Source organism: Palaemon carinicauda, chromosome 4 (genome assembly GCF_036898095.1).
Source record: "Palaemon carinicauda isolate YSFRI2023 chromosome 4, ASM3689809v2, whole genome shotgun sequence".
Classification (NCBI taxonomy): Eukaryota; Metazoa; Arthropoda; class Malacostraca; order Decapoda; family Palaemonidae; genus Palaemon; species Palaemon carinicauda.
Genome location: NC_090728.1, coordinates 64488697 through 64508166, shown reverse-complemented (window position 1 = coordinate 64508166; position 19470 = coordinate 64488697). Strand labels below are relative to the sequence as shown.

Genomic DNA, 19470 nt, shown 5'->3' with positions numbered 1-19470 from the left:
ATAGCCGACATCAACAAAGAAACAAAACAAAAAGGGGGACTACTCTCTACGTTCCTCCAGCCTAACCAGGGAATCAGCCGAGTTCAGCTGGTACTGCTAGGGTGCCACAGCCCAACCTCCCACAAATCCACCACAGATGAAGCTTCATAATGCTGAAATCCCCTACTGCTGCTACCTCCGCGGTCATCTAAGGCACCGGAGGAAGCAGCAATGGTTTAGAAAATGTAGGTCACCAACACAAATCGAATGTGTCCAAGTTCAATACTAAATTCTGACAGTGTATAAAAATTTGCGTTGGATTTTTAAATTCGTGGATTCGCCCACCCACGAAGACCACGAAAATTGGTACACCACAAACAAATATACTTTCACAGTATCTTTAAATTGCTTTGTTATAGAATTCTGTGTAAGACCTTCTCGGTAGAATTAACAACAGTTGTTTTATATTTGAAAATTTATTGTAATCATACCCATAGACATGTAGTATTGTGAATCAAGTCTTTTGTGACTTCAAATAATGATGTAAGAAAATATAAAAACAAAATGCTAAAACTCTGAACTGCCAACTCTAATTATTGAGCAATGAATATACTAAGTAGATAATAAACTTTGCTTATAATGACATCAACCCACTTCAAAACTACATAACTTTGTCAGTTTCAATTACATAAATTTGTGTAAATATAAGTCTAAATAATTCGAAAAACACTGGACAAAATGGAAAATGACAGCATCTATGGACAATAAATAATCCTAATTGACATTGCTTAACCCTTTTACCCCCATAGGACGTACTGGTACGTTTCACAAAACTCATCCCTTTACCCCCATGGACGTACCGGTACGTTCTTGCAAAAAACTGCTATTTACATGTTTTTTTGCATATTTTTGATAATTGTTTGAAAAACTTCAGGCATTTTCCAAGAGAATGAGACCAACCTGATCTCTCTATGATGAAAATTAAGGCTGTTAGAGCAATTTGAAAAAAAAATAGACTGCAAAATGTGCTTGAAAAAAAATAACCCCTGGGGGTTAAGGGTTGGAAAGTTCCAAATAGCCTGGGGGTAAACGGGTTAACACACTTTCATTGATGGCGAATACTCTGAACTTTCAAAATATCATCTTAACTTTCCAAAAAAGCTTTTACTTTTACCTATGTGAAAATGTTTATAAAAACAGGATTAAATCATACAAAAATGCATAAAAATGTTAGCAGTATTATGTTACCTGACGTTGGCGTTCACATAAAAGCTGTAACATTGCGAAATGAAAAGAGAGTGAGAGAGGAAAGGTCCCCTTTTGTTCCTTGTTTGATGTGGGCTACCCCGCAAAATTGGGGCAAGTGCCATGGTAAATAGATTTTGTTATAAATCTGTCATTGTTTAATATAACTCCTGGGATTCTTCTACAAGGTTTGGGGACTATCAGATAATAATAATTTATATATGAAAGATTTTTCTTAATATTATTATTGTTCTTAAACTTCTCTTGCTGTTTTTCCTCATTTCCTTTCCTCACTGGACTATTTTCCCTGTTGGAGCCCTTGGGCTTATAGCATCCTGCTTCTCCAATTAGGGTTGTAGCTTAGCAAGTCATAATAATAATAATCAACTGTTAATGGACATATAAAATAGCATTATGTTACACACAGCTAGTGTGGTAAAATACGTCCGGCACCTGCACTTACTAATAGTGAATTACTAGCAAACCCAAGCATGTTTTGTCCTCACTTTTTATAAATATCACATGGAAAAGACTTCAAGCTTGAGAATCTATTCTACCAAAAGCTATGCTTATTGTTTATTTCTTGCAAATAACTCAACAATGCTTGGGATATCTCGAATGCACAGAAAAGGGATTTTGACGAAGGAAAAATCTATTTCTGGGGAGAGACCTGTGGCGCCCGGTGAAAAGAGTTCTTCTTATATATCTTTTCTGATAAAACCTTCCAATTATACCAGAGAAGGTAAAAGCATGGAATGCTGAGGTTACAACCCTCGCGCGAGCACCTTTTGGGTGTCGTGTATAAAGCAAAGGCGCGTGAAATCCACTATTCACAGGTTGTCTTCCATTTAGTTAATTCCTTCGATAGCACGATAAGGATGAAAAGAATATCTTAAAAAATTTACATAACTCTAGTCAATCATAATTATCCAGAGGGACTACCAACTTAAATTAGCAATATTAGTGATGAATATAAATTTAAATGAGAAGCTATAACTCTTTTTAAGTTGTAATAAACTTAGATTAGCAATATTAGTGATGAATATAAATTTAAATGAGAAGCTATAACTCTTTTTAAGTTGTAATAAACTTAGATTAGCAATATTAGTGATGAATATAAATTTAAACGAGAAGCTATAACTCTTTTTTTAAGTTGTAATGATAAAATATCTTGACATCTGCACACACTAAATACAGTACTTATCAAAGATCGAAATATGTTATTTTTATTAGTAAAATAAATTTTTGAATATACTTACCCGATAATCATGTAGCTGTCAACTCCGTTGCCCGACAAAATTCTATGGAGGGATACGCCAGCTATCACAATACTAGAAGGGGGTGTACTTACCAGCGCCACCTGTGGCCAGGTACTCAAGTACTTCTTGTAGACACCTCCTCAATTATTCCTCGGTCCACTGGTTCTCTATGGGGAGGAAGGGAGGGTCGATTAAATCATGATTATCGGGTAAGTATATTCAAAAATTTATTTTACTAATAAAAATAACATTTTTCAATATTAAACTTACCCGATAATCATGTAGCTGATTCACACCCAGGGGGGTGGGTGAAAACCAGTGTACAAGATTAAAGGATAGCTAAGTATCCCATATTTCATATAACAGTTATCTCAAATAACAATGAAATAATAAGTACCTGGTAAGGAAGTCGAATTGAACCGTTACTCTGCCTCTTTTTTAAGTTCGTCTTCCTTACTGAGCGCAGCGTTCCTCTTGGAGGCTGAATCAACCCAAAGGTGCTAAAGTATATAGGGTTGCAACCCCTACTAAAGGACCTCTACAAAACCTCTAACCCAGGCGCTTCTCAAGAATGAATAGACCACCCGCCAAATCAAAAGGATGCGGAAGGCTTCTTAGCCTACCGTAACAACCATAAAAACAACAATAAAAGCATTCAAGAGAAAGGTTAAAAAAGGTTATGGGATTAAGGGAATGTAGTGGCTGAGCCCTCACCTACTACTGCACTCGCTGCTACGAATGGTCCCAGGGTGTAGCAGTTCTCGTAAAGAGACTGGACATCTTTAAGATAAAATGATGCAAAAACTGACTTGCTCCTCCAATAGGTTGCATCCATTATGCTCTGCAGAGAACGGTTTTTATTAAAGGCCATCGAAGTAGCTACGGCTCTTACTTCGTGGGTCCTTACCTTCAGCAATGCAAGGTCTTCCTCCTTTAAGTGAGAATGGGCTTCTCTAATCAGAAGCCTTATATAATACGAAACCCCGTTCTTGGACATGGGCCTCGAAGGTTTCTTGATGGCACACCATAAGGCTTCTGACTGTCCTCGAATAGGTTTAGACCTCTTAAGATAATATTTGAGAGCTCTGACAGGGCAAAGAACTCTCTCTAGTTCGTTACCTACCATGTTGGAGAGGCTAGGTATTTCAAACGATCTAGGCCAAGGACGTGAAGGAAGTTCGTTCTTTGCTAGGAATCCGAGCTGAAAAGAACATGTTGCAGATTCGGTCGTGAAACCAATGTTCTTGCTGAAGGCATGAACCTCACTGACTCTCTTAGCTGTTGCAAGGCAGACGAGAAAAAGAGTCTTGAGGGTAAGGTCCTTGAAGGAAGCTGACTGGAGAGGTTCGAACCTAGATGACATAAGGAACCTTAAGACTACGTCTAGGTTCCAGCCTGGAGTGGATAGACGACGCTCTTTAGACGTCTCAAAAGACTTAAGAATGTCTTGAAGGTCCTTGTTGGAAGAAAGGTCCAAACCTCTGTGGCGGAGAACTGAAGCCAACATACTCCTATACCCTTTAATCGTAGGGGCTGAAAGGGATCTCTCATTCCTAAGATGTAGAAGGAAGTCAGCTATTTGGGTCACAGAGGTATTGGTAGAGGATATTGAATTGGCTCTACACCAGCTTCGGAAGACTTCCCACTTAGATTGGTAGACTCTACGAGTGGAAACCCTTCTTGCTCTGGCAATCGCACTGGCTGCCTCCTTCGAAAAGCCTCTAGCTCTAGCGAATCTTTCGACAGTCTGAAGGCAGTCAGCCGAAGAGCGTGGAGGTTTGGGTGCAACCTGTCTACGTGAGGTTGACGTAGAAGGTCCACTCTTAGAGGTAGAGTCCTGGGGATGTCGACTAGCCATTGAAGTACCTCTGTGAACCATTCTCTTGCAGGCCAAAGGGGAGCAACCAGCGTCAGCCGTGTCCCTTCGTGCGAGATGAATTTCTGCAGGACTTTGTTTATTATCTTGAACGGTGGGAATGCGTAAAGGTCGAGATGGGACCAGTTCAGCAGAAAAGCATCCACATGAACTGCTGCAGGGTCTGGAACTGGGGAACAGTACAGCGGAAGTCTCTTGGTCATGGAGGTGGCAAACAGATCTATGGTAGGTTGACCCCACAAGGTCCAAAGTCTGTTGCACACACTCTTGTGGAGGGTCCATTCCGTGGGAATGACCTGATTCCTTCTGCTTAGGCGATCTGCTGAGACGTTCATATTGCCCTGAATGAACCTCGTGACCAGAGTGAGGTTTAGACCTCTTGACCAAATGAGGAGTTCCCTTGCGATCTCGAATAGGCTCCTCGAATGGGTCCCTCCTTGCTTGGAGATGTAAGCCAAGGCTGTGGTGTTGTCTGAGTTCACCTCCACCACTTTGCCTAGCAGGAGGGACTCAAAGTTCAGCAGGGCTAAATGAACTGCTAGTAGCTCCTTGCAGTTGATGTGGAGCAATCCCTGTTCCTCGTTCCACGTTCCCGAGCATTCCCGTCCGTTCAAGGTCGCACCCCAGCCCGAGTCCGATGCATCTGAGAAGAGATGAAGATTTGGGGTCTGAATAGCCAACGATAGGCCCTCCCTGAGAAGGAGATTGTTCTTCCACCACAGGAGAGTGGTCTTCATCTCTTGGGTGATTGGGATAGAGACTGCTTCGAGAGTCGAACCCTTGTCCCAATGAGCTGCAAGATGGAATTGAAGAGGGCGGAGGTGGAGTCTCCCTAGCTTGACGAACAGGGCCAGTGATGAAAGGGTCCCTGTGAGACTCATCCACTGTCTCACCGAGCAACTGCTCCTCTTCAGCATGCTCATGATGCACTCTAGGGCTTGGCTTATCCTGGGGGCCGATGGAAAAGCCCGAAAATCCTGACTCCGAATCTCCATTCCCAGGTACACAATGGATTGGGAGGGAATGAGCTGAGACTTTTCTATGTTGACTAACAGACCTAGTTGTCTGATTAAGTCCAAAGTCCAGTTGAGATTCTCCAGACAGCGACGACTCGTGGAGGCTCTCAACAGCCAGTCGTCTAAGTAGAGGGAGGCTCTGATGTCCGACAAGTGTAGGAATTTTGCTATATTCCTCATCAGATGAGTGAACACCATAGGGGCTGTGCTTAGGCCAAAACACAGGGCTTGGAATTGGTAGACAACCTTTCCAAAAACGAATCTCAGGAAAGGTTGGGAGTCTGGATGAATAGGAACGTGAAAGTAGGCATCTTTCAAGTCCAACGAGACCATCCAGTCCTCCTGTCTGACCGCTGCTAGGACCGACTTCGTCGTCTCCATCGTGAACGTCTGCTTGGTGACATACGCGTTGAGCGCGCTGACGTCCAGCACCGGTCTCCAACCTCCTGTCTTCTTGGCCACAAGAAAGAGACGGTTGTAGAAGCCCGGGGATTGATGGTCCCGGACTATAACCACTGCCTTCTTCTGCACAAGTAGCGACACCTCCTGGTGTAAAGCTAGCCTCTTGTCCTCTTCTTTGTAGTTGGGAGAGAGGTTGATGGGAGATGTGGTCAGGGGTGGTTTGAGGCAGAATGGAATCCTGTAACCGTCCCTCAGCCAACTGTCAGACTGGGCGTCTGCACCTCTCTTCTCCCAGGCTCGCCAGAAGATCTTGAGTCTGGCTCCTACTGCTGTCTGGAGATGCGGAGAGTCAGTTTTTTCCTTTAGATGTCTTGGAGCCTTTCCTAGACTTGCTCCTGTAAGAGTCTGGGCGGGAGCTTCCTCGGCTGGGGGCTCTACCACGAAAGGGCGGTATGAACCTCGTAGCAGGGGTATCAGCCACTGGGGAGCGATAAGTCTTGGGGACTGAGGTAGCAACCTTAGACTTACGAGCCGATGAGGCTACAAGATCGTGTGTGTCCTTTTGTATCAGGGCAGCAGACAATTCCTTAACCAGCTCTTCGGGGAAGAGGAACTTCGAGAGCGGAGCAAAAAGGAGTTGTGACCTTTGACAAGGTGTAATGCTGGAGGAAAGGAAGGTACACAGCTGTTCCCTTTTCTTCAAAACCCCTGATACAAACATCGACGCAAGCTCACCAGATCCATCCCTAATGGCCTTATCCATGCAGGACATTAATAGCATGGCAGAATCCTTGTCCGCAGGAGAGGTCTTCTTGCTGAGGGCCCCCAGGCACCAGTCTAGAAAGTTGAACATCTCAAATGCTCTAAATACTCCCTTCAGTAAGTGATCCAGGTCTGAGAAGGTCCAGCAAACCTTAGAGCGCCTCATTGCAGTTCTCCGAGGCGAGTCTACCAGACTTGAGAAGTCAGCCTGGGCAGAGGCAGGTACTCCCAAGCCTGGTGCTTCTCCTGTGGCATACCAAACGCTCGCTTTCGAAGTGAGCTTAGTCGGAGGGAACATGAAAGAAGATTTGCCAAGGTGTTGCTTAGTCTGCAGCCACTCCCCTAAGATCCTAAACGCTCTCTTAGAGGACCTTGCTAGGACTAGCTTAGTATAGGTGGACTTAGCTTGTTGTATGCCCAGCGAAAACTCAGATGGTGGAGAGCGGGGAATAGCAGAGACAAAGTGGTCTGGGTAAACCTCCCTAAGCAGAGCCAAGACCTTACGAAAGTCAATAGACTGTGGAGAAGGCTTGGATTCATCCACGTCTGACGAGGGATCAAGGTGTGCCGCCTCATCATCAGATGCCTCATCACCAGAGTGTAGCGAAGAGATCGGACAAGAATGCTGAACAGCAGAGTCAGAACGAGTAGGAACAATCTTAGTGGTTTCCTCTTCAAGTAACTGTTGAGGGAAAACCTGAGGCTCAGACTGCAAAGGCTGAATAAAAGACGAAGCAGAAGGAAGGCGCATGGGTGGAGGAGGCTGACTCCTAGCATGAGTGGTTGAACCCAAGGGTTGCGCTTGCTGAGCTGTTGGTGGAAGCGGAGTAGCAAGCTCCTGTTCCTGTGGTGTGAGCGGAGCGCGATGAGGTAGAGGCTGCGCAGAACAAGGTAAATGTCTCACAAGCTGAGGCTCCTGAGGCGCAAGGCTAAGGTGTAGTTGTGCTTGCCTTGTGGAGGGTTGAGCTCGCTGCAGCGAGAGCTGAGGAGACTGACTCATGGACGGGAGAGGTTGTTGTACCTCAACCGAGTGTTGCACCACTGGTGGAGCAGCGAGTGGAGGCGGAGGAAGAGAGGTATAATCCTCCTGATCCCATTGTAAAGGTTGCCTTAAAGAAGGCGGAGGCTGAACACCACTGGGAACAGCAAACTCAGAACGAGGCTCAACATCGTACGCCTGGCAGGTGGTACTGCGATCAGGCGGAGCGAGCGCAGGCGGAGCGAGCGCAGGCGGAGGCGGAGGCGCAACACTCTCAGCCCGACACTCACGCATCAAGTCCGAAAGCTGTGCTTGCATGGACTGCAGAAGAGTCCACTTGGGGTCGGCAGAAACTACAGTAGGCTGAGGTAAAGCCTTAACAGTCGAGCTCTGTTGTGGCAGAACCTTACTCCTCTTGGGCGGAGTGCAGTCGACAGATGACTGCGGCGAGTCAGAGCTGAGCCAATGACTGCAACCTGGCTGAGCACTCGCGGACTGGACTCTGCGTTTAAGTGGTCTCGAGACCTGAGACCAACGTTTCTTCCCTGACAGTTGATCAGCGGACGAGAAAAAGACGGGCTCAATCGTCTGCAGGTGGGAGTGACGGTCTTTGGAAGACACGCCCGCAACCACCGAGGATACTTCTGTGCGCCTAACAAGGCCTGCCGAACCCTTATGCCCTTCGACATTGCTTCTCCCCTGGGCTTGGGAGCTTGCAAGAGGTCCCGGACTGGGAGGACGACTGGCTCGCACAGAAGTATCCTCACGCACCACACTGGCACTGATACTAGCACTTGGCACTGCACTGACACTAGCACTCGTCACAGCACTGGCACTAATTCCACCCACTGCACTCTTGACCTTAAGTTCCTTGACTTCGGCCATCAGAGACTTATGATCACTTACCACTGACTCTACTTTATCGCCTAAGGCCTGAATAGCACGCAAAACAACAGACATATCAGGCGGAGGGCAAACAGTAGGTTCGGGGGTAGCCACTACAGGGGTAGGAAAAGGTAGGGGATCATGAGGTGAGGAAAAAAGTGAAGAGTGAGAAGAACTCCTCCTAACTCTACCTCTCTCTAACTTAGTTGAATATTTCAAAAGACGGACAAATTCCAGTTCCGAAAGTCCGGCGCATTCCTCACATCGATTTTCTAACTGACAGGGCCTGTCCCTACAGTCAGAACAAGCGGTGTGAGGATCTACCGAGGCCTTCGGAATACGCCTATTGCAAGACCTACATCGTCTATGGGAGGGGGCTTGCGAAATGTCAGACATCTTGAATCCAAAGAGTTAGCCAAAGGGGGTTCCAAAATCAAGCAAAAGATCGTTAACCGTTAATCAGGACTATATAAAAGCTATCTAGCTAATATAAGAAGGTTTCCAGTAAAGCGACAGCCGAAATCTGAGAGAATACTTCACCAATTAGCCGTGAAAAAACTCGAAGATCATAAGCGTATCCCAGAACGTCTTGCCGGAAGCACGACAGAGGAATAATTGAGGAGGTGTCTACAAGAAGTACTTGAGTACCTGGCCACAGGTGGCGCTGGTAAGTACACCCCCTTCTAGTATTGTGATAGCTGGCGTATCCCTCCATAGAATTCTGTCGGGCAACGGAGTTGACAGCTACATGATTATCGGGTAAGTTTAATATTGAAAAATCTATTTCTGGGGAGAGACCTGTGGCGCCCGGTGAAAAGAGTTCTTCTTATATATCTTTTCTGATAAAACCTTCCAATTATACCAGAGAAAGATAAAAGCATGGAATGCTGAGGTTACAACCCTCGCGCGAGCACCTTTTGGGTGTCGTGTATAAAGCAAAGGCGCGTGAAATCCACTATTCACAGGTTGTCTTCCATTTAGTTAATTCCTTCGATAGCACGATAAGGATGAAAAGAATATCTTAAAAAATTTACATAACTCTAGTCAATCATAATTATCCTGAGGGACTACCAACTTAGATTAGCAATATTAGTGACGAGTATAAATTTAAACGAGAAGCTATAACTCTTTTTAAGTTGTAATGATAAAATATCTTGACATCTGCACACACTAAATACAGTACTTATCAAAGATCAAAACAGATAATTTTCATAAAGCATTGACCATTATAATTCCTAGCAAATGTAATTAAAAAAATACAAATGCTTTACCTTATACGGACACTAATCAATGAATAACTACAACACCATTAATAACAAAAATAGATTTATGAGTGACTTCAATGTGAATTAGCGAATTATATGAATACTGTACGTATATGACTAGCATGGCTACGATGAGATACAAAATGTCTGGTGTCCCACTTGTATTCAAAGATAAATTTGAACATAATAGACTCTATATCAATTGTTTTCAGAAATTACATCCTTCTACTAGATGCGTTCCATTGAGATTCATCTTCACTTTTTCCAAAAATTCGGGTTCTGTTGCAATCTGCGGCTAAAGTTTTCGTACCATTTCGATAAAGTGGATATAGGGATGTACTGTTCAGAGGGATTCGGGTTCATCTGGGCCGGACTCTGAGCGAAGCTGGAGGCAAAGTTGTACAAGTTTTCACACATCGCCTGGCTAAACTCTACGTAGGAATTCACGGTCGGAGCTTCCGTAGACGGATTGGCAACTTGTCCTTGGATCTGGGATAAAGGTTCAACCTGTAGGAAATCATGGAAATCAATCGAATATCATTGGATTACTGCTGCTATAAATAAAGAGAAATAATACTATGAGACACTAATGTAGGCAAGAAAACATTGGCTGAAGGTTCAACCTGTAGGGAATCATGGAAATCAATTGAATATCATTGGATTACTGCTGCTATAAAAAAAGAGAATTTGTACTATGAGACACTAACATAGGCAAGAAAACATTGGCTGAACTACTACTGTATGTGATTCTATCAAATGCCATTTTCTCTTCATGAAAGATAGGTTATATATACAACAATCACATACCATTGGATTACTTCTGCTATAAATAAAGAGAAATACTACTATGAGACACTAAGATAGGCAAGAAAACATTGGCTGAACTACTACTGTATGCAATTCTATCAAGTGCAATTTTCTCTTTATGAAAGATAGGTTATATTTATAAATGGAATGCAGTTACTTTTAAAATAAATACATATGATAAGAAATATGAAGGTAAAGAGCCATTCCAAAATGAAAATATGCAAGCAAATGGAACACCATATGTAAGTACAAGGTACCATTAAGTACCAAGAAACACTTACAATGTGTGTACTATGCCAGTACACATAATTTGTTGTTTAGCAATAATGATATCAAATGATATTACCATATTGAAAATTCTAAAACAGTAACAAAGACTTAAAGCACAGTACCATCAAACACAAAATAATTGTTGGCTGTGAACTTAACAAACTTTAAAATAAAAAAAAATCGCTACAAAAACCTAAGTCCATTAAATTGAGAGATATGTTTTCAGTAGTACTGGAATGTCCAATGAATTGTTAATAAGGTACTTTACTTAGTTAACAACTGGTAGCGCAAAAGGGAAGTCCCATTAACCTGCCTGTCACAGAATACTAGGTAGTCACATTTGTTCTTAGGCCCTGAAGAGGGAAATTTGATTTAAAGGACTCTGGCTTGTACACCTAAGAAATTTACAAATTACTTTCAAAATTCGTTATTTGTTCCTACATATACAAGCCTTTTGTCCTTTACAATAGGGAGAAGCACTCATACATGGGAGGATGTCCCCTAGAAACAGACCGGAAGGTTCCTTTCATGACACGTCATCCTTCCTGGTCCCGTACAGGAGAGAGGAAGGAGTCTCCAAGAACCTTTTAACAGCTAATTACAATGATACATAATTGGGTTTCAGAGGCTTGTATTCTCATAGGAAAAAATGTACTACTGTACTTTAATTGCTCACCTTTCAAGTGTGCTTCTACTTACACGCAAGAATGCTCACAAAAATAAAAAACTAATACTTATCACAAAAGAATGTAAAAAAAAAAAAGATCTAACAGTTGTGTGAGTAGCAAGATGGTACTTCTGTACCCACTGCAGCCAAAGACAAAAGTTGCTATTTTGTGACAGGCAGGTAAGCGTGGCTTCTCCCCTTGCACCACCTATTTGTTGATAATTCTATAACCAATGACCTTGTTAATTCAATAATCAAAGACCTTGTTGATTCAATGACCAACAACCTTGTTGATGATTCAACGACCAATGACCTTGTTGATAATCTAATAACCAACGACCTTGTCTATGATTCAACAACCGACCTTGTTGGTGCTTCAATAACCAACGAACTTGTTGATGCTTCAATAACCACTGACCTTGTTGATGATTCAACAACCAACAACCTTATTGATGATTCAATGACAAACGACCTTATTGATGATGATAATTCAATAACCAACGACCTTGTTAATGATTCAACAACCAATAACCTTGTTGATGATTCAACAACCAATAACCTTGTTGATGATTCAACAACCAATAACCTTGTTGATGATTCAACAACCAATAACCTTGTTGATGATTCAACAACCAATAACCTTGTTGATGATTCAACAACCAATAACCTTGTTGATGATTCAACAACCAATAACCTTGTTGATGATTCAACAACCAATAACCTTGTTGATGATTCAACAACCAATAACCTTGTTGATGATTCAACAACCAATAACCTTGTTGATGATTCAACAACCAATAACCTTGTTGATGATTCAACAACCAATAACCTTGTTGATGATTCAACAACCAATAACCTTGTTGATGATTCAACAACCAATAACCTTGTTGATGATTCAACAACCAATAACCTTGTTGATGATTCAACAACCAATAACCTTGTTGATGATTCAATAACTGACGACCTTGTTGATATTTCAATTACCAATGACCTTGTTGATGATTCAATAACCAACAACCTTAATGATGATTCAATGAAAAACGACCTTATTGATGATGATGATTCAATAAACAACGACCTTGTTGATGATTCAACAACCGACCTTGTTGGTGCTTCAATAACCAACGAACTTGTTGATGCTTCAATAACCACTGACCTTGTTGATGATTCAACAACCAACAACCTTATTGATGATTCAATGACAAACGACCTTATTGATGATGATAATTCAATAACCAACGACCTTGTTAATGATTCAACAACCAATAACCTTGTTGATGATTCAACAACCAATAACCTTGTTGATGATTCAACAACCAATAACATTGTTGATGATTCAACAACCAATAACCTTGTTGATGATTCAACAACCAATAACCTTGTTGATGATTCAACAACCAATAACCTTGTTGATGATTCAACAACCAATAACTTTGTTGATGATTCAACAACCAATAACCTTGTTGATGATTCAACAACCAATAACCTTGTTGATGATTCAACAACCAATAACCTTGTTGATGATTCAACAACCAATAACCTTGTTGATGATTCAACAACCAATAACTTTGTTGATGATTCAACAACCAATAACCTTGTTGATGATTCAACAACCAATAACTTTGTTGATGATTCAACAACCAATAACCTTGTTGATGATTCAACAACCAATAACCTTGTTGATGATTCAATAACTGACGACCTTGTTGATATTTCAATTACCAATGACCTTGTTGATGATTCAATAACCAACAACCTTAATGATGATTCAATGAAAAACGACCTTATTGATGATGATGATTCAATAAACAACGACCTTGTTGATGATTCAACAACCGACCTTGTTGGTGCTTCAATAACCAACGAACTTGTTGATGCTTCAATAACCACTGACCTTGTTGATGATTCAACAACCAACAACCTTATTGATGATTCAATGACAAACGACCTTATTGATGATGATAATTCAATAACCAACGACCTTGTTAATGATTCAACAACCAATAACCTTGTTGATGATTCAACAACCAATAACCTTGTTGATGATTCAACAACCAATAACCTTGTTGATGATTCAACAACCAATAACATTGTTGATGATTCAACAACCAATAACCTTGTTGATGATTCAACAACCAATAACCTTGTTGATGATTCAACAACCAATAACCTTGTTGATGATTCAACAACCAATAACTTTGTTGATGATTCAACAACCAATAACCTTGTTGATGATTCAACAACCAATAACCTTGTTGATGATTCAACAACCAATAACCTTGTTGATGATTCAACAACCAATAACCTTGTTGATGATTCAACAACCAATAACTTTGTTGATGATTCAACAACCAATAACCTTGTTGATGATTCAACAACCAATAACTTTGTTGATGATTCAACAACCAATAACCTTGTTGATGATTCAACAACCAATAACCTTGTTGATGATTCAATAACTGACGACCTTGTTGATATTTCAATTACCAATGACCTTGTTGATGATTCAATAACCAACAACCTTAATGATGATTCAATGAAAAACGACCTTATTGATGATGATGATTCAATAAACAACGACCTTGTTGATGATTCAACAACCAATAACCTTAATGATGATTCAATGAAAAACGACCTTATTGATGATGATGATCCAATGACCAACGACCTTGTTGATGATTTAATAGCCATTCCAGCGCTGTTGAAAACATATCGCCCTAATTTAACCCTTTTACCCCCAATGGACGTACTGGTACGTTTCACAAAACTCATCCCTTTACCCCCATGGACGTACCGGTACATCCTCGCAAAAAACTGCTATTTAAATTTTTTTTGCATATTTTTGATAATTTTTTGAGAAACTTCAGGCATTTTCCAAGAGAATGAGACCAACCTGACCTCTCTATGACGAAAATTAAGGCTGTTAGAGCAAAAAAAAAAAATATATACTGCAAAATGTGCTTGAAAAAAAAAAAAACCCCTGGGGGTTAAGGGTTGGAAATTTCCAAATAGCCTGGGGGTAAAAGGGTTAAAGGATGAAAAGTTTGTATAAATGTAAAATCAACTGACTTACTGAAATTCCAATTTGTGCGTTGTGGGAAAGCTTTTGCTGACCGAACGTAAAGCCCGACTGCAGGGCCAAGTCTCCCTTTTTCAGGCCCGATATTCTGAATATTGCTGATGGCTTCGCATTTGTTATGTTACCTAAAAGCTGCCAGGTTGGAGGGTTAAGTGGATCGGGCCAACTGAAGTACACTGTAAAGGTTCAAATAATTCAGAAATTACTACAAAATATTGAATAGTATTAGTAATCTATCCTTTTCATTTCTTTAGTTTTAACCCAAACTGAACATTACATACATACATATACCAAGGCACTTGTCCCAATTTTGGGGAGTAGCCGACATCAAACAAATGAAAAAAAAGGGGACCTTTCCTCTCTACGTTCCTCCCAGCCTGACAAGGGACTCAACCGAGTTCGGCTGGTACTCAACATTACACTAATATTATTTTTGGTCATGAAATGCATATTTAAATATTTGTATAAATGAAATTTAAATAATACAAGTTATCTTTATGCTCATCTGATGTTCATATTGCTTTGTCCCAGAGGCTGACTCAACTCTGACGTTACTCATAACCAATAAAAATTTCCAGTTCTCCCACTCACAAAGGCGACATCTGGTGACTTATGGCAACTTGAGGTAAGGCCTGGCCTTACTCAAACCAATGTTGAAGTCACAACCGATATCCTATCCTCTTGAATTCATTAGTTAATAGGAAGGAGGGTAAGCATGTATGTGAACATCTAGTAACTATAGAAATACAGTACTGTACTACAAATTTTAATATAATTGATATTTTTTCCTGGCTATATAAACCTAAGTCATTTAATAGGGTTAGTTTTGGCATAGCCTCTTACGGCCAGTTGAAGATTGATCGTTGATCAGGAAACCTAGTATGTTTACATCACCTACCCTCTATGAGGGCCGGTGCATTGGTACGAGTGGCTGGGATCCCACTCTATCTCTGGTCGGGACTTGCGGGTTGGCAGATGCAAATAATGAAACTTACATGACTCAGGTTTTAATAGCTAGGAAAACTACAAATTATATTAAACTTTGTAGTTTGTTCCTTCAAGGATACAAACCCTTGTCATTAAATTGGGAGTCTTCCTTAGGAGGGATGAAGTCCCCAAAGTGAACAGGACGTATGTCTGGCTCTTAATTCAGAATGATCATGACTGGTCCTCATAAAGAGCAACGACATGGCATTCTAGCATCTCAAGACTCGTGGATAGGTAAATGTATCACGGCCAAAAGAGAAAGATTTTAATTCTGTAGATCAATCAAAGGTATATGATTGAAGGATTTGTTATAAACAAATCATTATTACCTGTAATGGTGAGCTTACCTGCATAGGCATCTGAGAACTGGAAGAACAGGAAGAGAGGAAAAGATTAAATATTCAACTCTGTAACTGATAACGTGACACTAAGCTAGATGCCCTGGAGCAGCTTGAATCTTTACAACAATGGTTGGGCAACCACAACAGGACCTAAAGAGAAAGTGTCTAGGGATCTGTGGGTGCAATTCTTTCAGGTAGCAGGCAGTAAAAGTAGTCTGTCTTTTCCAAACTCCCTCTTTAAGTACCTGTGCAACCGAGTTGTTTTTGCAGAATGCCAGGGTTTCAGAAATACCATAAATATCATGTGCTTTGAGAGGGGACTAAGCAGACACCACTTCTGAGGATTTGTATGCTCTCATGATTGTCTTGAGCAACCAAAAAGAGATACTATAGTGTTCTTGCTTACTCTCTTTTCTTTTGCCCGGTACTCACAAATAGGTTGGAAATACTCGGAAAACAAGGATTAGTCCTCTTTAAGTAAAGGCATACAACTCTCACAAGAAATAGTAGCAAACTATCCTCAATATAAGTTACCTCCCTAATTAAGGAAATGGAGAAGGAGTCAAACCGATGGTCATTAACAGACGGATTTTGGGTCTAGGATATAAAATCAGTTATGAATAAGAATGACAAATTTTTCCACCCCTTGGAGTGTGAAACAAGATATGAGAGACCATGACTTGCCCTTGTCACAAGGGGATGATTTCAAATAGTCAAGCCTCCTGCAAAAATAAAAGATCGCAAAGATTCAAGGAGAACTTGCTCATAAACCCGCCGCAGTTACGGCCAGGTTTACCTGGGCAAATCTGCATGTTCTCGCGTGGAGTCTCCATTACAACATACACACAATTCTGTAAGAAAAAGCAGATGAGATTATGACAGGCAGTTTACTAGGTAGCAGAGAAGTAGATCTACTGTGTTTAGGCTGAAATCAAAATGACAGCTCCGTGGTCTATCGTATGGGCAGGGTTTACCCACCATCCGCCAAGTTATACCACCGCCTCACTACAAGTTTTAACTGCCGTCTTCTAGCTTCTCTAAATCACACACATATTGAAGAATGATAGTTTGTATTAGTATTGGAACAAACACAACGGCTTATACTCATGCACTCATCTTCAACAAGGCAGAAAAGTGGAATACAGTGACGATATTAATGAACCTCACCTGAACCACCGAGACCATCTGGGAAAGGTTGGGATCCAGTGAGGAAAACCACTACATGATTTATATTGTCGGCCTCCGGAATAACTGACAGGAACTGTGTTTCTCCCACTTGTTCAAAGTTGGTTTGTACCTGTAAGGAAAAAACATGTAATATATTTTCAGTATAGCTCTGTACACAATAAAATTTGGAGCCTTTGTATATCAGCGGCCAGCTCCTCCCGCGTGGATTAAAAATGGACATCTACTAACCTAAACTTTCCCCCTAATCTGACCTACAAGCCGTGTCTTACCTACTTACTTAAGGAGGAGGGGGGGCCTAATGCCCCTCTGCGACCCCCCTTTACACTGCCGTATTCTGATTTAGCAATAATAATACATACATGTGGCTGCTACCATACATACACCCCTAAAATCTAATATGATGTAAATGCTTCACAAACAATAAACTATGATAAAGATTAAAGGGGTCATTGAAACAGTTCTGAGCATCTCCCAAGAAGAAAAATTGTTTTCAAAATTTTTTATGTGGTGGCAAACTGCAACCACTTGCATATCTTACAAACAACTAAAAAATGGGAAGAAAATACCCATTTTCTATGCACATAGGAGGAACTGACAGCTGATATACAGTTTTTCGGTCTAGTTTTATGTACGTAAAATATAGGCATTGCTCAATATCTTACAATTTATTAAATGCAATTAGGGATAAGTGTATACTCTTATTTGTAAAATCGATTTCCTTTACACAATATGATTGCGTTACCTTGCCAGGAGTTGAGCCGGTTTGGAAGCAAACACAGGGTAAGTTAAGAATACGGCAGTCTATGGGGGTTATTAGCAAACCCAAGGTAGGTATGAAGGTAAGGACATGGCTAGTAGGTTAGGCTGGGTAAGTTATGGGGGTGTATGTATGATAGCGGCCACCTGTATGTATTATTGTTTAACTTAGAATACGGCAGTGTGAGGGGGGGGGGTCGCAGGGGGGCGTCAGCCCCCTCGTTAGGTAAGTAGGTAAGGACATGGCTTGTAGGTTAGGTTAGGGGTTAAAGTTTAGATTAGTTGATGTTTATTTTTAATCAACGAGTGAGGAACTGGCCGCTGATATACAAAGGCTCCCGGTAGTCTAAGGGAGTTATTAGCAAAGGCCCGGTAGGTATGAAGGCAAGGACATGGCTCGTGGGTTCGCTGGATAAGTTTTAGCAAGGCGATGTTCTTGTGTAGGGGTTTTGTAGCTCGACGGACACAGCTACGAACGACTAGAAAATGCAAAGGAAATTCTCATTTCCTATGAGGATAAGAAGCCCTGGCCATCAATATACAAAGGCTCCGGGTAAGCTAAGGCTGACGAAGCCCTGGTAGGCATGGATACGGCTCCCGGGTTAGGTTAGGTTAGGTGTATTAGATTGTTTCCTTTTTCAAATGTGATATTTCAATTATAACTATTGGAATTTTACAATCAGTATCTACTAATAAATTATAAAGGCTCCATATGATTATTAGTGTATTACAAGCCAAGCTACAACCCTAATAGGAAAAGCAGGATGATATAACCCCATAGGTTGTTCCAACAGCAAGGAAAGGATATAAAGGACTAAATAAACTAAATAAATAATAAATAAAGATTCTAAATATCTCAAAATCAGTAACAAAGTTAAAATAAATATAAAATATAAAGACTCTTGACTTATACTGACCAATCTCCCAGAAACGATGATCCCGAAGAGATTTGCCATGACAGCTTCCAATCACGAATGTACAATGTCGATAACCTTCAGAAATGCTTGCAGGCAAATTATTGAAGATACCACAAGCACAAATATAACATTAGTTTGGTTATAGGAATGTGAGATATTTTTTCCTATTCATCTGCAGCTACGTCGATTCGTACCATACGAAATCGTCCCTCTGGGCTCTGACGTATTGCTGTTTTAATATTTCAGCGGTTTTATGTTATATAGTTTTATAATTTAGCTTCTAAATATTAATTATGTTTAATTTTCGTGTATTTTTAACACCTTATACTTTGTATTTCCTGATAAATGATAGAATTTAAAGCTTTGAGGGTCGCAGTCTCGCAGACTTATGACAACGGAGTTAACCACAGGGGAGCTTTTAGATTAAAAAATCGTCCCTTTCACGTATTGCTGTTTTAATATTTATGCGGTTTTATATCATATATCTTTATAATTTAGCTTCTAAATATTAATTTCGGTTAAATTTTGTGAATTTTTAACACCTTATACTTTGTAAATCGTGAAAAATGAGAGAATATAAGGCCTTGGGAGCATACGAAATCGTCCCTCTGGGCCTCTCACGTATTGCTGTTTTAATATTTATGCGGTTTTATATCATATATCTTTATAATTTAACTCCTAAATCTTAATTTTGGTTAATTTTCGTGTATTTTTAACACCTTATACTTCGTATTTCGTGATAAATGATAGAATATAAGGCTTGAGGGTCGCAGACTTATGACAACGGAGT

General features: G+C 40.8%; 1 protein-coding gene across 1 annotated transcript; it reads right to left on the bottom strand.

Moving 5' to 3' along the window:
- Nucleotides 1-9182: 9182 nt before the first annotated feature.
- LOC137639103 (protein OPI10 homolog) lies at nt 9183-18885 on the bottom strand. Its single transcript, XM_068371422.1, has 4 exons — nt 18681-18885; nt 16987-17116; nt 14486-14667; nt 9183-10175 (listed from the first exon to the last, which is right to left on the bottom strand). Exons 1-4 carry the CDS (start codon nt 18717-18719, stop codon nt 9924-9926), a joined length of 603 nt encoding a protein of 200 aa, XP_068227523.1. The 5' UTR covers nt 18720-18885; the 3' UTR covers nt 9183-9923.
- Between the last annotated feature and the right edge of the window lie 585 nt (nt 18886-19470).